Source organism: Argentina anserina, chromosome 3 (genome assembly GCF_933775445.1).
Source record: "Argentina anserina chromosome 3, drPotAnse1.1, whole genome shotgun sequence".
NCBI classification, from domain to species: domain Eukaryota; kingdom Viridiplantae; phylum Streptophyta; class Magnoliopsida; order Rosales; family Rosaceae; genus Argentina; species Argentina anserina.
The window spans coordinates 12,128,492-12,156,461 of NC_065874.1; the positions used below are offsets into that span (position 1 = coordinate 12,128,492).

Sequence of the window (27,970 nt, forward strand, 5' to 3'; positions counted from 1 at the left end):
TTGGCGCCAAAACTAATGGATCCTAAATATAAATGCAATTTTTAATTAGGAGATGATTCAAATTGTGGGGTGTTTGAATTGTGGAGGGAAAGTGCTAGTCATCCCCATTAGGCCATTAGATAAATTTTAAAGTAAGAGGAGGATTCTTACTCAGAACAACAACCACAACTACATCAAACAACATAGAAACTCTAGTAACAACATAGAACAAATTTGTTCTTTGTTACAATCCTATTAATCATAGAACCACCGGAGTAGCATCATTGTTCTCATTGGAAGTCTTCAAATCTTGTGCAGGTTAGTAGTTCTATGATCTATGTACTGTGTGATTTAGATATATTTTTCTGCATTTGGAAAATTTTTGTTAACTTGAGATGTCTTTTTTTTCAACTTTCTGAATTTGTTATGAGTACCAGGATTTGAAATGGAGTCAATGATTGTTATTGGAACCTCATCTCAATGTCTGACTAACCAAAATATGGATCATGTTATGAATAACCAATCACAAGTATTAGATGATGATGGCAACAATGGAGGTAATGTGAGATCTGCTTGAGGAATAAACAAACCGAGCTTTGCAAGGAATGGTGTAGAGAGAGTTGAATTCAATTCAGCAGGCCAAGTTGTGGAACCTGATGCTACTGTTGCGAAATGGCAACGTTACATTGGCATGGAGGCAGTAGATCATACACTACTTCCAATTGATGTCTTCGATTGGCGCATGTTTGATGAGAAGACATTAAATGATGCTTGGGAGCGCACCAAGGTAACTTTGAGATACCATGTCAAGTATTAACAACCCTCCCAAGAATTAGACAGCAAAAAAAAACTATCATTATTGTTGTGCAGAAGAAAATTGATTGGAGTGATCCAGAAAAGGCAAAAAATGCTCATAAGATCCGACATATCTTTGAAAGAAAATTAAATGATCGGTGGAAAGCATTCAAACGTGACCTGAAGAAGGAATGGACAATGAAGTACAAGGGGACAGAAGATCATTACAACTGTAGTGATGATAGGGTCAACAAAGTTCAGTGGATAAACTTGGTGAAACATTGGGACACTGATAAAGCACAAGTATTTCTTTCATCAAGTTCTTATATATTTTATTGTGATTTGATGATTCATTGTTATAGAAATTTGATCATTTTCAATTCCATGTTTTCCTAGATACGGGCAACAAAGAATAAGATGTCTCGACGACTTCGCAGGATGAACCACACAACTGGGACAAGGACATTTGCACAGTTGAGGCATAAATATGTCAGTAAACATTATGAATGCATTCAGTAGATACAAAATTAACAGTGAAATTTATGAGCCAAAGTGGAGGACAAATTTGTATGTCTGAATGTATGTTTGAAATGTGGTAATTGACATGTTGTTTTAGAGCTAAAATCTTGTTTTCAATGTTGATATAAATATTTACATAATGTGTGATATATATTCTCCAATAGGTAGTATATTAATATGGGGGCATGAAGGTTTGATTCAGTTACATTCATCATATGAATTGTGGGATGGCATATTTCTATCTATAGTAAATGTAGCAATCAGTTTGTATACACTTAAGTAGCCATTTATGAGACTATCATTCATTAGTAATTACATGTTTGAATTACTAACTCTATTCCCAGGTCATTCTCTTTGCTAATATATGGACATATAAGGTATAAGTGTGTTAACAATGGTGGAATGTTGGGAGTAATGAATTGATAAGTCTTCATTTTTATAATCATTAGAAGAAGGCAAATGGTGGTGCATCTCCAAGCAGGTGCGAAATGTTTGAGCTAACTCACGTAAGAAAAGATGGATCATCAATTAGTGAGGATGCAGATAAAGCAATAGTATGAAGTTTTTATTGTCATTTTATGTCGTATATATGTTTGATTATTTTATTTTGTAAGGTAAGATTGATTCAAATGTTATGTAATGCAGAGGGAGATGAAAGACAAAATCATGGCAATTTCAGAAGAGAAGAGGGTTATCCAACTACCAGAGACTCTGACAGAAGCAGAAATTAATCAAGTTTATGCAGATACATTGGGAAAAGATAAGCGTGGATCAGTTAGAGGATTTGGATTAGGTGTGAGACAAGAAGATTTACCCGGTGACATACCACTTAGAGATGCTGGTAGAAGAAGAGGAGTTCGATTAGAGGTAGAACATCTCCGCACTGTACATGAATTAGAAATGGAGCAAGTAAGAACATAAGCTAAAGAGAGTGAAGGTAAGATTAGATCAGAATTGCAGGATTATAAAGATGCAACCACCGGTGAAATGAAAGAGCTGAAACTCATGATTCAGAATCAACAATCCCTAATATTGAAGCTGTTAGGATCATCAAACAATGAACTACTCACTGGAACAAATTACATCGTAGGCCAGACAAGTTCATTGTTCAAAGATGCATAGAGTCCGCAATTTGACAAACATGGAAGAGGAGCAGTTGAATGATGAATCTCTACGTTAGATTGGAGTCTAAAAAATGGTTATGGGCAGTTGAATGATGATCTCTACATTAGATTGGAGTCTACAATATGGTTCTGGTCAATTCCATCAATCCCTTTTTGTTTATGGTGAATCTCTTTTGATGGCCACATCCATTGATCCCATTTGGATGATGATGAATCTCTTTTGAATTAACTGATTTAAATCTTAGCTTTTTGAATCTTATTTTTGTAAAGATGTTGAACAGAATTATAAAATTTATTTATGGCTATATTTATATTAATTAACTTCACATATTCAATTTGTAATTGTTTCCATTATATATATATATATATATATATTATCCAGATCCAGTAAATATGACTGTTCAAATCCAGCTGGTAAAAATAAACGTGATTCGGTTAAAACAAAAAAAAAAGTAAAATTTTGTTTTACCAAATTTGATTTGGTAAAAGTAAAAACGTAACCAGTCATCCGATAAAATGGAGTATTTGATGTTGCCGTATGAAAGGATTATACAAATTTAGTATTTGACCAAATTTGCTACATTCATACCAAAACTGTATGTGGGCCCGCATGTATTCTCTAACCACGAAAGGAAATAATCGTGGTTCATATCGAAGTTGTTGAAGTGGGTCCCTATATGCCACAAATGTGGTGTAAAAGTGAGATAATGGACCAAAGGCCACGGCAGTATTAAGCACATTTAGAAAAAATGTTGCTGCAATGTGGTGGCCCGTAATGGGCACATATATTTGTGGCTAATTGGGCTACACCCACAAATAAGAAATGTGGGTTTTGGCAATATTTTTTGTAGTGTAAGTCTGCTTCATTAAGTGGCATTTGTGTGTGATAGGTATTCCATGAGTGATAAGTCCCCAGATCACTATCAAATCCCGCCTGAATTTACCACAAACTTAAACTATACAACAAATGTAAACTAAAAGCAATAAAAATTACAAATTTGAAAGGTGAATAAGATTTAATTGGGATCATAGGTGCCAGTATATGGAAAAAGCAGAGTTGCTAGATAAATAGTTTGGTACTGCGTGAATGAGAAATAGGTTCTGAGAAAACATAGACATTAATCAAGGAGTTTAACAAACACTACTTTCTGAGACAAAGTGCACTTAGCAGCTGAAAGTCATTCATAAATCACTGGCTCTGGAAGATTAGCTTTGCATGCACCGAGGCACGCCTAGACCGGAGAAACTTCTGTTCTAGATTTGAAGACTCAACACCAGGAACAGGCTGAACAGTGATCCTCTCAAGCACAGAAGAATTCAAAAGCAGATATCTGATGAAATCTAGTTCAGCTTTGACATCTCTGATATCGTTTATGAACACAGATCGCAGTTGACTGAATGAACATCTCCTGCTGTCGTCTAACCAAGAATTCCCTTTTCCAACAACATTTTCGCCAGGGAAGACCTGAACTTCTAGTTCTTGCAGAGTTGGGCAACTTCTAAAAAGGCAAAGAGCCGTTAAACTTTCCTCCAAATTAGTTAAGCTTAGAGTTATACATAGACAGTTCAGATACAGACATGGTCTGGGCAGTTTTACAGGCAAGGCACCAATTGCCAGATACATAACAGAGCATGAGTAGAAATCGAGCTTCTGAACCTTAGGCAGGGAACTTAGAATCTTGACCAAATTGCTAGAACTGCCAGAAACCCGTTTTTGGGAAACATAGAATTCAAAATCTTCCAAACCAATGGAGACGTCAACCAGATTTGAGGTATTCACAAGAAGAACATCCTTATGAGAACCTCTAACATCAAGGAAATTGAGATTAGGTGCGTCAATTATGAGATGGCTCAAACTCTCACAGAACATCAAAGTCAATCTTTCAAGCAAAGGGCAGCTAATAATCAGGTGCTCGAACACATCTTGGGGAAAGATAACCCGATCAAAGCTAAGGCTCTTCAAGCTACTGAACCCTTTGAAAGTGGATGGTGGTTTTAACAAACAGCCAGATAGGTCTAACCTTATCATATCTTGACAAGAAAACAAACACGAAGGAATCTTGTATAGCTGCCCCCAATGACGAAGTATGAACTCTCTGATAGAGTTTCTTGATAGATGAAGAATCCACCGATCCATGTCATTACTAGCAAAATGATCTAGAGAAAACTCAACCTTCTGTATGGGGCCAATGTGAGCCAACATAACATGATCAACAATGTCCTTAAAGGAAGTATCATTCTGAACTGAGCGACACTTAGAATCAAACACAAGATTTGAAGCATTGCTGCTTTGTACCTCCACTGGCTTGATAGAACACTTGTCCTCACTGCATCCTTCAGAGGTAAGCATGACAATATTATTTCCATGATACCACTTGGTAAGTTGCTAATTCTATCCAGTTCCATCTCTATTCCCAATTGGAATTAGGCAAGGCCTTTTGCTATATATCACCTTCCTGTTTTTAGCACTGACAATGGATCAACATAGTATTACACCAATTGACCAAAACCAGAATTAGGAATATCACCATACTGCATTATCCATTTACCGCAATATGAGCCCACGAGCATTGGTAAGCAACACAGTGAGAATCCTACTATCTTATAGACTCAAAACCTTGTAAAATTTCATATTAACCTCGACAAACGCAGGCACGGGGCATATACAAGGGTTTTACTTTTGTTTTATCTTTGAATCATCAAAATAACTTGTAATTTCAACAATATCAGTTTATCAACATGGGAGATCACGAGTGCAAAAGTAATAAAATTATGCAATCTATTTCTCTATTGCAACCACTGCATAAATTTAATACGTACTTTCGAAACCTATTTCCTGAACTACCGATAACCCATGGATGCAATCAATTTTGAAGATCTGAAAAAGTGGGATTTGAAGTTAGTTTTGTAGAAACTCATCATCATATATGAATCAATAGTCTAAAGCATGAGTGATTAGTCCAAGTAATAAACAGACAAACACAGAGAAGACCACCAAATACGGACTAAACAAACACAAACCAAGAAATGCGCACACTTAAACTAAGACCATCTCCCACCATAAATTAAAACCATCAATATACATTACCACCACCTCCCACCATAAGGTATCCCACATTTCTCCAAATTTTTTTTTGCCTTATGTGAACAGTGGAATGTTATATATAGCATTCCATTCTGTAAGGTAAACGAGTTATATTTTTTATTATTTTTTCATTTTCTTATTAATCTATCCTCATACTTTTTCTAATACTCCAATTATATCCATTTTAATTTTAGTTACATATTAATTTTCTCCATAAATACCATGCTTATTTTTATTTTTTACAAATAACTATTGTACCATCATGAACCTCGCAGTGAGCTCTTTCATATGAGCCCAATATTGAATATGATTGAGTTAAATTATTTTAATGTATAATAATTACTTATGATTTATAAACGATAATTAACGGCATCTTCAAAACCTTCTCGAAGATGACCTCCGAGCTCGGAAAAAGTACCATACACACCGATGCATAAAAGTAAAATAACTAAATAATACATAAATATTAAAAGATAAGTGTGAAACAATAAATCTTGCTCTTCATCAAATGAAGCCATGATTCGATAAAAGTAATCATCGGTTTCATTTGAAGAAAATGAGGAGGAGGATATATCTGAATTACTCATGACAATGAATAGAAGATAGAATTGAAATGTTGGATGAATGAAAAATGATGTGATGAATATGTGTTTATATAGAATTTTCAAAAATGTCTGTTAACTAGCCGTTATAGATGTTGACAAAAAAAATAGTAGCCGTTTTTTCAATCAGAATTCAAATAATAGCCGTTGTCATCCAAAAACCCTAAGTATACCTTACCATTTATACCTTATGGTGGGAGCTTAAAAACAATTTATACCTTATGGTGGGAGCTTAAAAACAAAAGGCAAAAAAGATGCCAATAAATATGCTAAAGTGGTAAATTATATATCACATATACCTTACCAATTTTACCTTATGGTGGGAGATGCTCTAATGAATGTAAGATTTCAAGCAAGAAGATACCTCTCGGGGCCTGTTCTGTTGTTCAGTGATGCGGCTTCTCTTGCTTGATGTTGTCTATAATAAAATGCCCCTTTTTTACTCAGGCATCTGTGGTCAAATTAAATTGACAAAAACTCCTTAGATTTTAATTATGTTTTAGAAGAAAAAAAATGAATAAAAATCACAAGAGTAAATAAGACAATTAAGAAAATAGAAAATATACCATTACCAACTCACTTTTTTTTCTCTCACTATCTCCATATAATTATTTTTTTTTCAAATTAAAAAACACGTAGAAAATTACATGTTAATTAATAACATGTATAACGCAACACTGAAAACCAGTGGCGGAACTAAGAAGTTATATGAGTGAGTCACTTTTATTTGCGCGAAATGCAAATTTTTTTTTTACTCTACTATCTTTAAATTAGATAAGTCGATATTTGTTATCAGAATGAAACTCTTTCAAATTAATCTATGCACGCCTCTGTTTTGATTTTTTATTCCATATAAAAGAAGATGATATCTCGCATGATGTTCCTTTATAAAATCTCTCAATCTCACAACTGTAAATTTAAATAAAAATCACAAATTTATCTATTGAACAAGTCATGAATCCAAAAACTAAACTAGTAAACACTAAAACAGAAGAGTCCAACATAAAAAAGAGATAAAAAATATAAGATTTTGAAAATTTTTCGTGAACAATCGGATTTGATAATATAGAATGTTTCTTTTATACTATAAAATAAATGAGAAAGTTGAAGTATTGCGCTCGTTAATTATCAAGAATTGGGGTTCTAGAAGACTTTTGGGTTAACCATGTAGAAAAAACAGAAAGAAAAAAAAAAACAAAAAGACTGTGACCCCTCGGGTTTTGCCTTTGCTGACAACATGTAGAATTACCCACTTTCTCCTTAAGGGAAATCATGATCGATCACGTACCGCTCTTCCTGCCTGCAAAATATATAATTGGGCTGGAGAGCCTGGAGTTGTTGCTAAAATGGAGATAAGTGCCTAAATGCCTGATGATGGTAAATGGGGATGTACAGTGCTTTGCCTTTGCGGATGATGGAGTCTTGGTGGGAAGAATTCGATATTTATTGGACTCTCCGTGCACGTTTGGCAGGGGGTACTAGCTCGTACTACCTTAATAAGGGACTGATTGTGATTTTGGGTGGTGTTTGTTGCAATGCGGTATTATACTAAATGGCGTTACGTAGTACCGAAACACCATAATGACCTCCTTAACTCGCGTTAGTGTGGGTCGAAGTTTTGATGATCCTTAGCTAAAACGGTGGAGGCTCTCCAATCTTATTCATTCTCTATAATCTTCTCCTTCCTCCTCAAATTCTCGATATCAGCTTCTCCCTCATCTTTTTTTTCCTGCTTCTATCTTTGCCTCAGCAAGTCTGCAACCAAAATTATTTGGGAACTGATTATAGAGATTGCAGATTGGGTTATGGGTTATGGGTCCTCTCTCTCTCTCTCTCTCATTAGGAACTCGAAGACTTGTGGGTAATTGGTATATGGGAATTTGGATGCGATTTGAATTGATGAGATTTGTAAAGATAGCATTTGGGTATGGTAGGCTTGAAATTGGATGATTCAAATTTGCAAATAAGAATTAGATTGGCTTGATGTAGCTGGTTTGTTCTTGATCTTCTCTCTTTTGTGTTCTTCGTTTTAGTAGACTCCATTATGGGTAGCTTGGTTTATGCTTGACCACACCAAACGTAGTACAAATGTAGTGTAGTCTAAGACTCCTCTCATGAGGGGAGGACAATATTTACAATTAGTGAGGTACACAATAGTGAGGGTACCAAGCGTGCACTGTTAGTATTAGTGTGGAATTGCTTATATCCCTAGTAGTGCAAATGAAGTTGCTCTCTCATGTAATTGCAATTAGGGTAGCCCGATTTGAGGGTGTGTCTTATGTGGTTAAGAGTCAATGTCTCATGGACCGGTCATTAATTTTCGTAGTAAAGGAGTAGGACACCTTTATCTATGACTGATAATTCTTATACTTTTATACATGATGTTCCTTGTCTGAATAAAATTCACCTCCTAACAAAAAAGACAGACTCCTCCTATCTCACATTGTAATAGATGTCATTACTTTCCTCGGATGCTAAGATTAATGTTAGCGGTCTGATGCTCAAAGCCTCGGATTATATAAACAACTACTAATTCCACGCTAGTTAGCTCAGAGCATATATAGTTGTCTCATCATTCAACTCCGTACGTGTAGAAAGACTATATCAGCAATAGTGAGATGTACGACGTACTATTGATCGATGTATATCTCTATATTCATGTTTCAGATGCGCTTTCTTACGTTTAAGTAAACTAATTTGCAGAAGCCACCCACCGTCTTTAGCTATTGATATGAAACGGCTAGCTCTATTCCGTTGACGCTTAGGAAGAGATATATAATGATGCCAGTAAAAAATTAGACATTAATACACCAGCTAGCTAGCTAGCTAGTAGAAGCAGCAACCTCTGGCTAGCAAGATCGAGGAACCATAATCACTCAACAAAACGCATAAACTTAAGTTTAATTAGTCGCCCGACAGTACTGGAGCTTAAGTTCAATGATGCCCGGATAAGAACATCACAGAGAAAAACAACATTACAAATTCATTAGAATTCAGAAATATGAAAAACAACAGGAAAATTATTAAATATATCGACTGTAATGGTGGTCAGACTTGTTGGATGGTGGTGCGACGGTTCTGGCAGGGGGAGGAAAGATTTGGTCTGCGGCTATGGCTTCTTGTGTTCCTAGGTTTACAGTTTGGGCTTGGGCCTTCTTGTTGAGCCATGTCTGGGCTGGTGTTTTTTATGTTATGTATTTGTGTTATTTTATTTATTTCATATATAATACGCTCTCATGAACGCAAACCTATATAGCACGTACACTTGCACTTGATCGTGTATTGCGTGTCGGACACATATCGGACATGGACACGTTGGACGTGCATTAATACGCCTGGACACTTGTGTCTAAAATGGAAACAGTTTGGACACTCCCGTATTTGAAATGGACACGTGTGTCTGTTGCAAATATAATGAAATACAACAAATAAGAGGAAACAATTATGATAAAAGTGAAAGTTACTCATGATGAAATTGGGACCTTGGTTATCCAAGTTAGATTAGAACTCCTTAATTAGTCAAACAGAAATAGTTTTTGTTTATATTTATGCAAAATTTTGATATATATAATAATCTAGATAGATCATTGACAGCTAAACCATAAAAAACCCTAGAATGAGAGCTAGAGCTCTCTCTATTGTGCGGTGGTCACTTCTCAAATTGTGCCACCCAATCTTGTTGATGGTAGTCTTTTCCAGCCGAGTCTTTTAGGCTCGTGTAACCCTCCAATTTAACCTCCCAGTTGTAGCATCTGATACTTGTCGCTATTGCGATGGATTTCACCATTTACGGGTTGATCCCAGACTCGTGATGGCTATTATTCTAGATGTGGGGATGTGCGTCGAGTATGGGATCCCATATCTCTATGGTAGTGCTTCAAGGTTAGGATGGTGCTATTGCCTTCTGACGTTGGATGGGATTACTGAGTTCGTCTTCTCTCCGGTGACGACTCTTCTATTTGCCCTCGGTTGGAGAAATACCCATGTAATATCTCGCATATTAAAAAGAATATATATATATATATATTGTTTGTATTTCGAATAAAATGTTATAACGGACATCCGAAGAAAGAAGAATATTTGCGAGTTGTTGTGAGAATTGATTTACTAATTAAATGGGTAGAGATTGACATTGGGGAAAAGATAAGATTGGGAGCAGGGAGAGACGGCAGGAGGACACACCAACTCAGTCCTTTCTCTCTAAGCTTCTTTCCTTCCAAGAAAGGTACCCGCTAAGCACCTCAGCCAAAAAGGGCGGTGTCATCTCCTGGTGGAAGGAGACCATGAAACCTAGCCCAGAGCTATCTTATCATCCCCTCTACAAAGCCCCTTCTTGATTTCTCTGTTTGGGGGGGGGGGGGGGGTGTCGTGGAAGTTAGGAGTCTTATAAATTTTTGGGTCGGGTGTTACAATCCCGCTTTGTTCTTCAGTTGATTGTGGCACCTTGGCAGTCTGATCAGATCGATGGTGATGGTGGTGTTGATGGTATAAGTGGGTGGCCATATCAACGCCAGAAAGTGGGGTTCGCGGTGATGGTGGCGGTTTCCATTGAAGCATCAGTTGGCGAGACGCTGGCCTAGGCCACTGGTGGTGTCATAGATGCAAACCTTTTCCTTTCATCTTAAAAATCATGAATTGCACACACGGCGCATGTACAAATATAAGGTACACTCTCCTTTTATCTTTAAATTATCAAAATAAATTGACAAAAAGTTTATATAAACATCATGAGTGCACCTACAAGGGCTTTACTTTCGTTTTATTTGAATAATCAACATACATTCAGAAAAGATCATGTGAACAATATCAGTGCCAAAAAAAAGAATCAAGATCGAGAAACCTGAACCTTCCAGGTTGATACTAATGTCTTCCATTATCTAGTTTGTTCCCACTCACTAAAACTAATAAATAATTGACTATTCTATCAAAGATTTTGGTTTTGATGAATCAAAAATAAAGAACTATATCTCTTTAATTTGAAATCATAACAATAATGCGTGATTGCATACTTTTACTATACTCTGTCGAACCCCATATCGTGAACTACCATTAATCCATGGATGCAACAATTTTGAAGATCCGTGATAATTTGAACTTTTGAAGTTTTATGAATGAGTATATTTTTAGAAGCAACAACATACCTCGGAGAGAAGAGCCAGGGTTTGTGGCTCAGTCGTGAACAAAGGGTTGGAACTTGAATCGGAAGTGAAGTAATGATCGACGGGATTGTACGCAAAAAGGGTTTATTAATTAACAACGTTTTGGGCCTGCTTATGGTTCCTTGTTATCTCAGGGGCTTTGCATTATGATTTGAAGAATCCCAATCTCGGGCTAAAAAAGTAAAAATCAGTTTTTTTTCCTGGTGATGTTAAAAAGAACGTACAAAACTAGAATTACAAGGAAACATCACTAATAAACGTTTAAATTAAAGACTGAATAAGCCGAAAGAAAATGGTGAATCCAAAGAAAAATTATTATATGTACCCGGTACATAATTTACGTGTCGTATCTCTTTAATGTTATTGGTTCAGTTTTTACTGTGTTTCCAATTGATTACTCATATTTAAATAATATTTTTCATTTCATCGCGTGTATGTTTCTCACACTATGAAATAATATGATTGGTTGGGTACATCACATGACAGTACTACGTGGCGTTCCGTGTACACAAAATAATTAGTTACTCACTAGTGTACATGGGGTTAAGGTTTGCAAGTTACAAAATTAGTTACTCACTAAATTATATTGAAAAATTGATACGAGGAATATAATATCGCTGATTAAGAACACAATTCCACTAAGATGTAGAACAAACAATATCAAAGCAATCAATCAGATAGAATTTCCAATCTTTCTAGTTTCAACTTTCAAATACTTGCATATTTGTGAAACACTGCATCCATTAGACCCGCCCAGTGGTGAAACATAGTTAGGGCCAGAAGGGGTTGTGGCCCCGCAAGGTTTTAAATTTTGTTAAATAAATCATGTATTTAATGAGTTTGATAAATGAAATTAGCTTAATTATGTACATATGGCCCCTACAAGATAATTTATAATGCTTTATTTTCCAATTAAAACAATTTTTTCCTACTTTCAATGATACTACTAGTTTGTAATTCTACAGTAGAAAAAATGCTATCAATTTATAAAAATGACAACATATCATTTATTGTATTTCTCAATAGCATTAATATTCATTTAGTATAGAAAGTAAAAGCAAAGAGGAGTCTCCCCATATTTTTCTTCAAAAATATTACATTTGAGCATAGTTTAGGCATATGTTATAGTTTAATACTATTATTTAACGCGTGGATGAACCTCCCGTTCGATCAGATTCCAATTAAAAATTATTGAAATTAATGTAGCTTTCAGCTCCTAGTTCCGCCACTAGACCCGCCCTTTAGCAAGATCGTAGCACTCGAACTGACCGATGTTCTTAATAGAAGCCACAATTGGAAGGCCTTGGTCGTCTCAAGACATATTATTCAAATACTTTTCCTTTTATGAAATCAGAAGCCAGCAATTGTAAAAATCGGAATAGCTGGCCAGTCAGGTCTAAGTTTCATGCAATACTCATGTCAGTGACAATGATTTGTGCAGGGACTCAGATATCTCTAGCTGCATGGGGCTCCTGGCTTTGCCGATTGACCACGCGCCGACGACCAAAGACTGCATTTCACTTCTCTTCATTTTTCATTGTCACTCTATTTCTCTGAACATGATGCTGGAAGAGCTTGTAGCAAACCAAAAACCTACAAAGCGCGTGGACATCCCCAAGTATTTACATGTTTCCCCCTTCTTAATGCTTCGTTCTTTCTTCCCATACATTTTGTCAAAGATGGACCTCAATCACCCCATGGCCAAAATGCCACTCACGTTCTTATTCCTCCTAGTCTTAAATTCAGCTCAGTCAAAGTTTTCAAACCTTCACCAACCTCCCTCGTTCTTTCTCTCTGAGTCTATCTCTTCCTCTCTCCATCTGTACCTTCTTTCTCCAATTCTCAAAATGGTTTCACATTTTGGTTAGACATTTTCCTTTCTTTTTCCTTCCTTCATAATATTAATAATGGAAAAATCCGATCAGAAACAGAAGCAGCGCCACGAGCAACACATACCCTTATCTCAAGAGCAACAAAAACAAGGCTACTCCGATCATGTCTGTAGCGATCGAGCTCAGGCTCAACCTCAGAGCAAAGTACAAGGTCGGGTTAGTAGAGAAGGGGAGGTGAAGTTAGCTGCCACCGCGATCAGCCTCAACGTACGGTTGAGATCATCGTCCAACATGCCTCACCACATGCAAGACCGCGCTCTCCGCCGCACCAGATCACTCATCGACTCAGCCGCCGCCGCAGCCAAAGCACTCTCCTCCAAACCAAGGCCAAACCCAACTCATCTGGCCCGAGCTCTCAAGAAGGTACACCCATGAATCCCTTGTCATCCCTCACCGAGTTAACTCAGTGGTCTAGCTAGGTTTCGTTTCTCTAAAGCTGGCTGATTATGATGTACAGGAGTTTGACTCGTTGTACGGACCGGCGTGGCACTGCGTGGTAGGAAAGAGTTTCGGGTCGTTTGTGACTCACTCGCCGGGGGGCTTCCTGTATTTTTCCATCGACGACTCGCTGTCGGTGCTGCTCTTTAAGACGGAGGTTCAGGTGGTCACCGAACAACAGCCGCAGAAACTGGCAAATTAATATGGAGCCTAGCTAGCTTTGGTTCAAAATTTTGTATTTTCTGAGAATGACACGCCTGCCCTACCTGAAACGTGTTACTTGTTGCATGTTCTCCAGTCTTGACTAGCCAAGGATGTCATATTTGTATTTGGTTTGCTTGCTTCTTCTACCTTTCCATTCTATTTTTGTGTCTCCACTCTATAGGTTATACTGGCTTACCGAGAAACAAAGTCATTTAAATCACTCGCTAGACTAAATGTTACTTGCATTTAGGTACTTAGGTGTATCAACCTAAGTAATGATCTACGATCTGGTAAAGACTTAAATACAAGTGTAATGAGCATCTTCGTCAGTCTAAATCAATAGTTTCATTCCATAAAATTTTATAAAATAAATCGGACAAGAGTACCACACAAATTAGTTGTATAAAACTATAAATAGCATATGGATCAACCATTTTACTTTCTCAAGTGGCGAGATCATGAAGTTAATAAGGACTACAACCATTAGACATTTAGACTATAGCAAATTATCAATAGTTTGGTAGGGATCACTTGAAGCCAAGGACTTGATGGTTGAAGCTTGAGAGGACACATATTTCTGGCGTAAAGCTCTTCTGTAAAAAGGTGTGGAAAGTTGGAAAATGATGACTTCTGCCGAAAGGATTTACAGAGTTCAAGTGAAACATAGATTGCATGAAACAAATTTATGTATTGCACTCCTCACCGTAGATAAATAAATTATAAATATCTTTTATAATAACTATAATTATAAATTTATTAAGAAAAATAGTATTTAATATTTTTTTTGTGTGAAATAAATTAGGGATGCTGAGATTGCATGGTGTTTGTTTTCATTGATAAGCCAAATCAGGGTCCTTTTTATCTGGTAAAAATCAGATACTCAAAGGCAGATTATAATTTAATTTCTCTTGTGGTATTTAAATATTTGATCAGTCATCAGACTGCACATCCCATAAGTACACGCAAAGATGAAAGCTCAGGGAAAAAAATGAAATGACAGTCCCCTGCTTCAAATAGGTGAGGCCACTGGCACATTACAACCCTATATTTCGATCTTCCCAAAAATGATATATGAAATGAGGTTTAGATCTTAGAGCATCTGCCACAGTATGGTTAAACTGGATACCCTGTTCGTTATGATGGCCAACTTGTTTGGATTTTTCAGTAGCAAGTCATGAACAGTTCTACAACATTTTTGTCTGCTCTCATTTTGAAAGCTTGTGCATGAGTACCAAGGCTTCGATCCAGCGTCCCCATTATCCTGTTTATAGAGACAGTAGTCCTTTCCCCCCTTGTTCACCAAAATCGCGAAAACTGACCAATATTTATCATGAATTTGAAGTTAATTTCATTATCACAATTTAAAATACATACATAGGAGAAACACAGACTAGAGGGTACAACCATACAAGTGTTAAAACGTAGAAGATTCAACTGATCATCAAACTGATCAGAGCAATTTCTGAAAGGTAGGAACTAATGAGCCGAATCCACAATCTAATCACTCTCTCTTAAAGCAAAACTCAATCGATATACAGGGGAATCTGTATAAACACTTATATTGTACCTTTCCCCTCTGTTTTAACTAAACAACTGTATGTACGGATGTATACAAGCCAACATTGAAGCAAATCCGAGTGATAATGATTACAATTATGAACATGATATGTGTGCCTACACAAGTTTTAACTCCATTGCTCAATTTTCTGATGCACTACCAATTCGCCAGGAACTAGGATATATTCCTCTCGCGCATTAAAGCTTCTATCTTCTCAACATCTTCAGGGGTGTCGACACCATGAGCCTCATGGTCAACCTTAATCACCTGCAAACAGAAAATTGAATGAATTTTCGGATAAATACGGTTTTTTGGTCACATGGATATTTCATATAGAGAAAACTGACATCAAACTCCCTTACTACCTACATATTGTGTTGCCATTCAACCATCCAGATTTTATTCCCCATTTCCCTCCCAGGCTGAAGGTTAATCAAACTAAATTGGAAGGAGTGTCTTAACTTAATAATCACAGACAGAGTTATGGTTTATCATATCTAGCTAAAATAGTTTATATCTTCATACGGCATTCTTTCAAATGTCTGATATTAAATTTAACAACTACCATCTAATTGAATATGGTCAACTTATGATGAGCAAACAGAAACAACAAGGGATCAGAGTCTTGTAACAAACCTTCATTCTATAACCATTTTCAAGGACTTTGAGCTGCTCTAGATCCTCCTCTAGTTGCAAAGGAGTGGGCTTAAGCTCTCGATATATCTTTAGAAACTTTGTATCATAGCTCTGGTAAGAGATGGAGAGCATAACCATAACCACACAAGTTAAAATGAGTTTGTGTGGGGATTTAATTACAAACTAAAAGTCCATGTTGGTACCTGAATTCCTAGATGGAGATTATATGGAAACTGTGGATTGGCCTTGCCTGACCTGTATCAAGATGGACAATAAGTAAATCAGGCTAAGAAGCAGATAACATGTATGTAGTAGTATATTTAAAAAAGTCTTATATACCATCTATACTACATTTTTCCAAAAAAAATAAAGGCAACAAAACATCTAAGCACTCACTTGTTAAATGGAATCAGCCCCCTTGAAAAATAAATAGCATAACCATTATTGTCCACCACACATTTCACACGATTCGGATCAAATGCATCTTCAAGTTTTAAAGACGTGATTGCGGTGCTAAACACTGCATCTGGGGCTTCCTGGTGAGACAACAATTTCCAACATGATTGTACTGAAACTAATAAGGAATCAAACACACAATGCGAAATGGAAAACTACATTTACATTTTAGCATCCACTGATGCTCTTAGATACATAACCAGCGTCGCTCAACTTACATCAGAAACAGAAACTAACAGTGGTAAATCGAAATTATAAGTGCTAACATGAGTTCATTGTGCATAACTGCATAACGACAAAAAGAGATAACAAAATTACCTGCAAAGCTTTAACAATCCCATCTATTATCTCTGGCTCAACAAGAGGCTCATCCCCCTGAATATTGACAACTACATCATACTTCTTCTCAAGCTTCTGAATAGCTTCATAACAGCGCTCGGTGCCTGTAAGCTCATTACACTAATGAGCTATGACGTCACAGATAATCCGCAAATCAGAAGAAAAATATGTGATCACAAAGCACCTACCATTAGGGCATGACTCTGAGGTCATTATAACATCAGCACCAAAACTTCTACAGCACTCTGCTATCTTCTCATCATCGGTTGCCACAACTACACAAAGAAGAGGCTAGTTATAATAAATTTACATTGCATTGTTTATCTATACACAGAGAGGAAGGCGAAGTTATTAAATCTTAATGTCGTCAACAAGATGTAACCCTAAAAGAGGAGGTGCCTTGGGTAGTAAGAGAATCATATGCATCTTTAATGAATCACACATACGATGTTTAGTGCTTGATAACCAGCTACCACAGGAGAGGGTGTCCGAGAGCTCTATACTAGACCACAATGTACTGTGCTCCAAAAAGATTAGACATAGGTTTAGTCTACCATGCTCCACAACTACCATCCACGAAACCCTTCATTCTGAGTCGGGTGATTTCACAGAGCCTACTTTATAACAACCCGTCCCAGCTAGCTCAGGGAGTCGTGCTTTACTTTTGCTACCCAACTTTCTTTGTGATTTCTGCTACGCTATCAACTGTTGTAAATATACACAGGCACAAGTAGCTGTTGCGAACCCGCTTACAGCTCTTGAAGGTTGTGTCCTAAAACACTTTTTCATCAAAATATGAAATTTTTGGGGATCCTAATGTTGAACACATATTTCTCCCAGTAACTTTTCCATTACAAACAAAACAACAGAGAGTCTAAGTGAGAAGACACATACCAACATGATCCAATGTAGTAGCCATTTTCGCCCTTTCCCATGTTCTCTGTACATACAAACCAAAACTGTAAACACAATGATTCGCAGATTGCAACACCACTGTTCCTAATCTCACAACCACTTCAATATCCCAACAAACACAAACAAAATTGGGTAAGCACAGAACAACCCCAACTAAAAGAACAAACTTGAGATCCATAATGCTTAAGAAACCCAATCAAAGAAACAAAATTTAACCCAAAACAACAAACACGGATCAACTTTGGATCAAGAATTGAATCAAAATGTGAGCTTTGAACTAAATAATGTTGTACAAGTATTAAAGTGAAGTGAAATGGTGGGGACCTGGATCATGGGTTTTCCGAGGATCTGAACAAGAGGCTTCCCCTGAAACCTGGACGAAGCGTAACGGGCGGGTATGATGCCGACGACCCGGCTCCGGAACTTCCTAATTGGGCCTCGGTAGAGCCGGGCGCCAATGGCCGCGGCAATTGCGACTCCGGCGACGAGCCCGTGGACGATCCATACCTTGGTGTTGCTTGAAGACCCCGATGAGGAAGAGGAAGAAGGGAAGACAGGTTTGAGGCTCATGGTGATGATGATGATGATGATCTGTCTCGCTCTTTCTATCACAGAAGCAATTTATAGCTTTCAATCGTTTAGTTAATTACAAATTAAAACTGTTTTTTAAAATCTTTTAAAATGGAAGTACAATTGAGAATTTGAGATCTTGCATTCTGTTATTAGTTATTACTGATGCTGATGCACATTTCTCAAACTATGTTGTCTTGGTAGTTAGACTTATTTATAAAGTGATGTTCAAAGTTCAAACCATGACAGAAAAATAAGCTTTTCCGACTACCTAATGATTCTAAAATGCATATCTTCAAAAACTCTCGGCAACGCCAAACCGTTTCCATCAGGAGTCACTAGGACTCTGCCGTAGCGCAATCATGCATCGTTAGCTGATCATGGCCACAGAAGGAACATATCGTCGCTAGTGCAACAACCACAATGCATAAGGGTTAAAGTACTCAAACTTAACGGTACACGAAAAGCACAGCAACAACTCTTCGGACACCACCATGGCAGCCATTTACACTGACCTCCGAGCACAATTATAGCCCATGCACTAGCAGTCCATCACCACAATACTACGGCTAATCTCCCAAGTAGGAAAGACTCACCTCCACCACAGCGAATCTAGGCGTCTTCACCACAAAGGCCAGGGTCATAACTCATAAGTAAGATCATCTTCCCCAACAAAGAACAAAACCACCATTGGACAATGATGCTGGTAACAGCCTACGTTTGGTTGATTGAGTTTAGGCTTGTTTTTCTTGTTTTTTTTATAGCTTACCTATGCACTACAATAATGAGTTAAGGTTTTTAGTATGGCCGTGTTCTACTTTCTCCATTGTATGTGTTGTATACCAGTCCGTGTGAGAGGTAGTTTCTTGGTTAATAGATAATTCCTCATGCTTTCTCCATTGTATGTGTTGTATGTGTTGTATGTGGTTGATTTCTTGTGTAATTGACGATTATTTCATTTCCAAGTCTGCTTTAATAAAAATGGTTTTCATTTATATTAAAAACAAAATGAAATTTAACAATTATGTCGAGAGTTTATATGAGCAAAAGCACATGATTAATTAATTAATTTAAAAGTTATGATTAAACTCTAATGAAGTAATGATACAATAATAATCGAATGTCACTCGTTGTCAATTCCCATGGGTGAGATTTAGGTAGATTACCATGGGTGAAATCTTACGTACGTGTTCTATCCACTTATGGCATATATAGTGACTCAATAATCTATGGAGCCTGTACCTAGCTCGATGAATTCACTAATCTTGGATGTCCTTAATCTCTACGGTGATCAATCACGTTAATTACATACTCCAACTCAGCTTAGTTTCCTCCAATATTTAATTGTATCTTCTAGTGCTACTGGAAATTGTTGCAGTGAAGGAATGACCTCACTAAGAAACCCAATACAATACTGTTTGCTAGAATTAACCTAGTAATGACAAGAAGTGGTGAAGCAGTACGCTTCATAGGTGACTATTGTTGGTGCCCTGTTGGTCACGAAGAATCAAAGGAATAAGGGTCCTTTCTCAGTTTCTCTTCCTTTTCTGCGTCTAGAAAGAAGTAAGAGAGATGAAATTAGCAATTAGTGCAGGTTTTTGTACCATCTTTATAGTTCATATGCACCCCTCCAGAAAAAAGTTACAATTACATACAATACGCGTTTCCAAAGTTGATAGAATAAATGTGATTGTTCGGTAACTGTAATTCATGTTACAGTTGGTCATATCACTCATACGACTCGTATCAAAAGAGATGAACTTACCAAAAGGCACTCTGGACACAAGTTTTCTGTTTATTTTGTACACATGATTATTAATCTGCATGTGTATTTTTCTCATGAGATCATGCCAATTTAATATGGCAAGGCAGCAGAAGCTTGAGGTAAAACTGATAGTGTTACCTGTGTGAAATGTAGATAAATGAATATACCGCGAGTACATTGTCCGCTTCCTAGTTAAATAAATATATCTAACAAAATAATCCTAATTGCATGTTACAATCGAGGGATCTATTTAGGTCTGAGGACTGCACACGGCAAAATTGGCGGAAATAGTCTCACCTTGCAGAACAAATTTCATACTTCTGCATGGAGGGGCTTATCCTATAATGTCAGCTTGGTCACTGAACTGCACAACAAGTAATGTGCTCCCCTTCATCTCATGCATGATTCGGTACATGAAGGGCAATGGTCACAACCCACTATGAGTGGAGAATAAAACCAGACAACACCGCAATCCACAGATAACAGCATGAGACAGGTTCTAGCGACTCCATGGAGACCCTCCAACGTAAGCACCATATCCGTTGAGACTCTCTCGAGAATGTTTTCGTTTTTGTCTCCTTTCCTTCTTCATGGATGCCTTCTCTTTCCTCCTCGCATCACTGTCCTCCGCCTTGATCTTTTTCCCCTTTTTTACTGATGATTTAGACTTATCTTTAGACCGAGATTTCCTTTTCTTTCCAGATGATGATTCCCCGTTTACATCTCCAACAAAGTCACCTCCCCGTGGTAGGGGTTCTTCATCATACTGCCAATTGCATAAAAAGTCCTGCTGCTCAGACTCCGGCCGAAGTGGCTCACCTGCTCCTGGCAGCAAGCTATCTATAGTCACCTGACCAGGCCCTCCTTTTCGTTCTGCCAACATTACATCTGGTCTAATTATGGTACCAAGAATGCTCCTATTCGGGCCAAGGGACATGATGTTCTTAGGATTCGTCAATGTAGTATAAGCCATTGAAAATGCTGATTTAATCTGCAATAGATACAGAAAGTGAAGTTGAGAAAGAGAAATCTACACGCTCTACAAATTGGACCCGTGGACATTGATTTGGAGGCTATATTGATAATATTTTCACCAAAATTCCAAGTTTTGAACCATCTAATTTGTTGACGCCAATAAAAAGTACACGTGCATCTTTGAGGCCAGAGGTCTAAAACCCATTTTAGGCAAGAACATAACAATCTAAGACATTAGCCGAGACCACATTTGCACACATTAAATCTCAAGCGATCTGGAAGAGCATTGCTCAAGCCACCGGATCATCGATCACATTATTTATGGCAATATGATGGCAGAGTATACATAATAATTCAAATTCATTATATATACCATTAGCATAGGCCTTATACTTCATAAATGCAAATTCCATATAGGCAGGAAACGTAGAGGGTTATAAAAGAGACATTCAACATACCTGGAAATAGTTGAAAGAGTTCTTCCCAACATCATTCTCTGGTGCCTAAATCATTGAACAATTAAAAGATGGTTAAGCATTCATAAAACAACAACAAAATATCTGGGAGGAAAGGCATCTTTAAAAAAAAAAATTCTTTTGGTTGATTTGAGACATTCAAGATCCTGAAATAGGGTCCAGAGAGAGATCGCTGGTTAACTAAACCAGACGCATAAAAGATGTGAATTGAAAATAGTGATTCTTTCAAATATATTTAAAGGTAGCAAAGAAAATACTGTAGTAATCTTTGCTAGGGATGTCTACTAAGAAAATACTGAAGTATTGCTAGGGATGTCAAATAAGAAATACTGAAGTATGAACTAACTGCTAAGCTCTATCAGTATAAGCCCAGCAGCATATCAAACAAAACACAGAAGCAATCCAGCAGAAACTTTAAAATGCCATATCCTCATAATCCCCTATGATCACTATACAAGAGTCAAAATTTGCAACAAACCTGTGGGTCCTCAATGGCAATAAGACATGGCCGTCCTTTATTTGTGAACCTAAAAAAGATGACAGATCAATTGCAAAAGTCAAATATGAGAAGCATCTCCAGAAAGAAATCCATTACTCTCAAGGATGTTAGTGATACCCTTTACTATTCTTTGAGAAAAAAGTGCCTGTCCCTTGGCAAGACACACCAACATCTGAAGTGTTCAGTTTCCGCCCATAAAAATCAAAGAAGTTTACCTGTTTTCCGTAAACAACACATAACAATTCATGAGATTCTAAATACAAACTTTGGTCTCTTGTTATCAACAGGAGTACAATCCGTGTTTCATGGAATTTAGAGAAACCTCTGCTCACTGGGATAAAATTGAAGGCAAGTACCGTTAAACAAATATCTCCTCAATTTTTAATCCAGAAAAACTTACCATAAGAACTCCCAAGTTTTGTTCCGAAGAAGCTTGGCTCTCCCTGAGGTTCTGTAGCACAATATTGTATGATATCAATCAGGATAAAGAACAAAATAAAAAATAAAACCTGATGAGAGGCATCATCATTACATGATGAAAGTTTAAGAGTTGCTTAACCAAGTGTCAAAAACTATATTCACATTTTCGCTCAAATATATTTTAGTAACTTCGACTTTATTCTTATTCTTGCATTAGTGATTATTCTTTCTTATTCTTGCATTAATGATTATTCTTTGCCTTGCATTGCAAGTTCAAGCAAGTTGTACAAAATCAAACTGGTGCCACAAGTATCGCTATATGCACGGGCAAGTTACATTTGCATCAAATCCCCAAATGCATGTGTTAGATTCACTAACCTGCAACATTGCAATTAGCATTGCAAGAAGGGCATATGAACCTAATCCACCAGAGTATACCTGTCCATGTTATTAAAATCTGAGGATTTCAATAGGACATTGTACACAGAAAAAGAGGGCATACAAATGTAATCTCATACCTCATTCAATTCTCTCTGTTGTAAAAATATTTTCAAGATTAAACACAACGGCCGCAAAGGAGGCCACTTAGATATTGCATCCTGAAGAAGGGACCAATGGTGATAATCGTTTAGTAAAGTCACTCCAGTAGTACATGAATTCAACTGTAAATATTATATCAGAAACAAAATTGTAACATACCATGATAAACTCAGCAGCTTTTGGCCCACTGTCTATATCAAAACTGATCAAATAATAAATGTATATATTAGTTTTGATTGTCAGTAGCTATTCAACCTCATCTAAAAATTCAAATCAATATTGCAAAAGATAAAGAGGTATACCTTATGTCAAAGGCAATGCCACTTGTTTTTTCTACAAATTTAATTATCGGTACACGAGCCTTTGCGATCACCTGCCCAACCATTGACAACAGGTAAGATTCTAAAATCTGTTCACAACAGTATTCAAAATAGCAAACGAGGCATACCTGTATCTTTTTCGCCAAACCCATTTGTGACAATGCCCTAGAAAGTGCATACAACCCTTGCTGTGGGGTTGGAATACCAGAACGCATAATGACAACCTTAAAGCCATACAAATCAATAACATGTGTAACTAATTGATACTTGGCATGCTTATATACAGGAGTCAAAAACTAAACTACATGTTTCAGTACATAACTACATACTTAACATCAAAATCCGCAAACTTACATCAATATCACTTGCTGGAAGATACAGCCCCGTCTTGAACGATCCAAAAACTTCAACCTACAAAGCAACATTCGTAGAACATCATCAGCTTATTGTGAGCTTTTTACTACACTGACGCATGATCATCCATACTAACCCCCCACAGGCAGTAAAAAATCATACCTCACATCGGGGCCATACATATTTGATAACCTCCGAAACACGTTCTACTGCTGCCCTCCGCCCCTCTTCCTCTTGCGGGGTTGGAGAGAGAAACTCACAAAAGTCCAGAATCTCTGCAATACCAAACCACAAATTTCAACTTACACACTAGCCATATTATAACTAATCATTCTTCTCCTCAGAAAAGTCCTAACTTTCCATATAACACGAAAAACCCAGCTCAAAATAGAAGCTCAACCAGTCGAAAAACAAGTTATAAGCACTACACATTACAGATTAGAGACTATGATTTCCTTACAGAATTAACAAACTTAATCAAACTGAACACTGACATTGACAAAATCCAATCTTTTCCAACAAAAACTGAATCAATCTGCAACAAACGTAAACCTCAAGAAAACAATTGGGAGCTGAAATACCTTTATGGAGCTGAAGCATAGGGCTTTTGAAATTGCTACGGCCGCGAAACCATCCGCTCTCGAGCTTCGGCTCTGGGACCGAAATCTTCGGCTCGGCGGCCGGAGACTCCCAGGCAGATTTCGTCTGGGGCTCATCGGCGGCCACGTCAAGGGAGATGAAGGTCGGCGCGGCGGAGTCAGCTGAAGTGGAGCGGAGAGAGGAGATAGTGATCTCGTTGCGGAAGACGGAGTAGGATTCGAGGTGATCGGAGTGCGGAGGCGGCGACGGAGAATGGTCGGGGGTGGAGAGAAGGAGAGGAGGTAGGGTTTCGTAGAGAATGGGTTGAGGGGTCTGAGGAGGAGTCTGCTCCATTGCCAAAGTTTGCTGGGAATTTTGGATGTGGGAAATTTCAAAAGGAATGTTGAAAATTTTGTTGTTTTTTGTAACTTTTTTCTATCAGGGTTTATGCTCTCTTACGCTCCTTAAAACAAAAAATCAATAGGGGTGGGTTGAATTTGAATCTGGCACAAATGATGTACGAAGTACAAACCATCGTTACAGGACAATATCGATTAATTATTTGGTTAATACTATCTACGTAGTATTTTACTTAGGGATTCTTATAAAAAGTCACATTTCATAAATGAAATTAGAAAAAAGTCAGTTAAGAGTTCAAAATTAGAAAAAGACATATTCTTAAATCTCTTATAACATTGCCACTAAAGTTGGAAGCATTTACAAGAATGCCACTATAGCTATCTCTCAGCCTTAAAGAACTGAGGAGGTGCAAGATTCAGCAGCGCAGGGTGAAGGCACGGGTTAGTCGGCGGCTGGTTTGAGGCTCAGTGGAGGCACCAGATCATCGGTGAAGGGTGGAGTCGTGGTTTGTAGATGCAGTGGAGGTGCGGGGTGGAGACGTGCGTGAGTTGTGGTTTAACAATGGAGGTGTGGGGTGGAGGTGCGAGGTTGAGACGCGAGATTGAGTTGTGGTTTGACAATGGATGCGCGGGGTGGAGATGCGGGGTGGAGGCGCAGGTTCACTGCGGAAGATGCACATATGCTGATGTCGAATGAATTTACCGCTGCTGCTATCACAGTAGTTATCACATTGTGTGTCACATTAGCTATCACAGCAGAAAGTTAGTGTGACAGCGGTTGTGACAGCAGGTGTGACAGTGTGGGTGTGACAGGGGTTGTGACAGCGGTGAGTTGTGGTTTGACAATAGAGGTGCGGGGTGGAGACGCGGGGTGGAGGTGCGAGATTGAGTCGTGGTTTGACAATGGAGGCGCGGGGTGGAGATGCAGGGTGGAGGCGCATGTTCAGAAGATGCACATATGCTAATGTTGAACGAATTTACTGTTGCTGCTATCACAATAGCTATCACATTGTGTGTCAGTTAGTGTGATAATGGTTGTGACAGCGGTTGTGACAGATAGTGTGATAGAAAGTGTGACAGGTAGTGTGACAGTAGGTGTGGCATGTAGTGTGACTGTGGGTAATATATCAAATGAAAGAGGGAAGCGAGATCTTTCTAACGGTAACAATTTCGTTAAAATCTATCGTCGGACGAGAAAGTTATGGCCGAAATTAGAAAAAAAAAATAGTGAGAAAGGGCAAAACAGTCTAGAAAATATTTTTAAAGTGACTTTTTCTAATATAAGTTGGGAGATAATACTTTTTTATAATTTTCCGTTTTACTTACTGTATTATAGAATATAACATGAGAGATATGCAAGAACAAACGTATCGGTCATGTAGTACGTTGCCACGTTGGTCAATCATGTCTATTTAAAAATTTATTTTGTGTGTTTTTTGTTTAAGTTAGTTTCCAATTCTTAGCCTAATCAACTTTTGTTACTACTCTAACAGCCAGTTGAATCCGAAGTTTCCATATTAGAATTGAGAACAAATTCAGGTCAGGATCACTTTGCTGCTCCATTTAAAACTTTAATTTTAACACGGAGGAAAATGGTGTTTAATCATTGTAAAAAACAGCAGGTGATTGTCAATTTGCCATCAATTATTCATTTTCCCAGATGTAACCCAGAAAAACCAGCATGTAAAACTTCAAAGTTTGAAGCCTCAAGGAAAAAAGAAAAAACCAGCAACTAAGTTACATCCATGCATGTACATACACACTCAATGGGTTATTACACTTTGTTATCTGAAGCCTTTGCTCCACAGCATCCACCTCCTAGGGCCACGGGTTAAGTACTTGAAGAAGTTGCCGCCACTAGTTTATTATGGAAGGAATATTGGATTTCAATAGTCAAGTTCAAGGATCGAGTACTACTGATCGATTCTGCAATTTGTTTGGAGAATTTTCCATGCAGAAGCGAGTCATGTCACATTTTTCCGAATTGCATTTTTATGAGTATGCCACTTTATGCAACTTGCCCTATATGTTGAGATTGTCAGTGTAAGTCATAGAATGTAATTTATGAACGTACATCATATAGTTAGTACTTACCTATTATGTATATGGTAGTACCAAGGTTCGAAAAAAAACTAAGCGGTATCCGGAATGACAGTCACCACCTAACGCCTAGACGGCTAGGCGGCCGCCTAGATGGCGCCTAGGCGGTTTTAAATTATTACATATTTATTTGTATACATGTATTTAATTCTATTATATGATTAGAAATATATAATGAGTCAAAAAGTGTTTAATATTAATGTTTCAAAAATCAAAATAGTCTCAATTCATCTAAAGTTCCTACCATAATATTAAAAATTAAGAACAAAAAGTAAATATTTTTTTTACAATTACAAATGGCCTAACCCCCCTAATTCAAAAAAAATGAGATTAAAAAAAATATTAAAAGTCAAACTGCCTAAGACCACCTAGGTAGGCCGCTTAGGACCGCCTAAACCCGTGTAGGACCGCCTAGGCGGCCGCCTAATCACCCAACCGCCATAGACAACCGAATAGCCTAAAAACGCAACGGTGACCCGTCGCCTGGCGCCTAGGCGCCGCTTAAACGGCCTTTTTTTAGAACACTGGGTAGTACGTAGTACATATGGTTGTAGTACAATGTAAACTCTATATGTAGCCTCTAGTGTGAGATGAATAGATATCAGAAAATTCATTCTCTAAATCGTGTCATATTATCTTGGTATCAGAGAAAATATCCAAAAGGACTTTGTCTCTTTGTTTTTACGATGTAATTGATTTGTTGAATTAAACCTCATCGTTAGGGTTTATTCCTTTTTTTCGTCAACATCAGTCCGACGTTGACTCACAGATCCGTCTGGCATTGTTAAATCCCAGATCGGCAGGATCGAACCTACGTCAGACCGCTCTAGATCGGTGCCTGCGTCGGACTTGCTGCTCCGAAATTCCAAATCGGACTGGTTGTAGTTATTTTAGTTTGACCCAGGTCCCTCTACACGACCCGCTTCAACTGTAGATTTGCCTGACCCGCTCCAACGCTTCGACCTAGTTCAGCTTTGGTCCGGCCTTTTTTGTTGTTGGCCCAACTCGGTTTCTGCTTTCTTTTTGATAGTTCAAGTGCACTGAAAGTGAGGGTTCACCTGAGGTAGGTTTCATATCAGTTTTCAGTCTTTGAAAAAATGTCTCGTGTGTACGTTGGCAATTTAGATTCTTGGGTTTCCGAAGGAAAGCTTGACATTGAGTTTCGTAACTTCGGAATGATCAACATAATATGGGTTGCAAGAAGACCACCTGGTTATGTTTTCATTGATTTTGTCCACATGAGAGATGCTAAAAATGCTATTCAAGAGTTGGATGGTAAGAATGGTTGGAGAGTTGAGTTCTCGCATGACTC

General features: G+C 37.7%; 3 protein-coding genes and 1 pseudogene across 3 annotated transcripts; 1 reads left to right on the forward strand and 3 right to left on the reverse strand.

Annotated features, from left to right (window-relative positions):
• Nucleotides 1-3,435: 3,435 nt before the first annotated feature.
• Nucleotides 3,436-5,452, reverse strand: LOC126787770 (F-box/FBD/LRR-repeat protein At1g13570-like; annotated as a pseudogene).
• A 5,054-nt stretch (nucleotides 5,453-10,506) lies between these two features.
• On the forward strand, nucleotides 10,507-14,017 carry LOC126788482 (uncharacterized). Its single transcript, XM_050514476.1, has 3 exons — nucleotides 10,507-10,769; nucleotides 12,705-13,518; nucleotides 13,613-14,017. Exons 2-3 carry the CDS (start codon nucleotides 13,171-13,173, stop codon nucleotides 13,793-13,795), a joined length of 531 nt encoding a protein of 176 aa, XP_050370433.1. The 5' UTR covers nucleotides 10,507-10,769; nucleotides 12,705-13,170; the 3' UTR covers nucleotides 13,796-14,017.
• Nucleotides 14,018-15,284: 1,267 nt separating this feature from the next.
• Nucleotides 15,285-18,320, reverse strand: LOC126787103 (3-deoxy-manno-octulosonate cytidylyltransferase, mitochondrial). Its single transcript, XM_050513035.1, has 8 exons — nucleotides 18,026-18,320; nucleotides 17,681-17,726; nucleotides 16,975-17,061; nucleotides 16,766-16,890; nucleotides 16,388-16,527; nucleotides 16,195-16,246; nucleotides 15,992-16,102; nucleotides 15,285-15,622 (listed from the first exon to the last, which is right to left on the reverse strand). Exons 1-8 carry the CDS (start codon nucleotides 18,269-18,271, stop codon nucleotides 15,530-15,532), a joined length of 900 nt encoding a protein of 299 aa, XP_050368992.1. The 5' UTR covers nucleotides 18,272-18,320; the 3' UTR covers nucleotides 15,285-15,529.
• Nucleotides 18,321-20,048: 1,728 nt separating this feature from the next.
• Nucleotides 20,049-24,579, reverse strand: LOC126786751 (uncharacterized). Its single transcript, XM_050512672.1, has 13 exons — nucleotides 24,202-24,579; nucleotides 23,783-23,895; nucleotides 23,621-23,677; nucleotides 23,395-23,490; nucleotides 23,249-23,319; nucleotides 23,106-23,148; nucleotides 22,925-23,005; nucleotides 22,785-22,844; nucleotides 22,387-22,437; nucleotides 22,104-22,201; nucleotides 21,966-22,014; nucleotides 21,470-21,514; nucleotides 20,049-21,027 (listed from the first exon to the last, which is right to left on the reverse strand). Exons 1-13 carry the CDS (start codon nucleotides 24,551-24,553, stop codon nucleotides 20,536-20,538), a joined length of 1,608 nt encoding a protein of 535 aa, XP_050368629.1. The 5' UTR covers nucleotides 24,554-24,579; the 3' UTR covers nucleotides 20,049-20,535.
• Nucleotides 24,580-27,970: the final 3,391 nt, after the last annotated feature.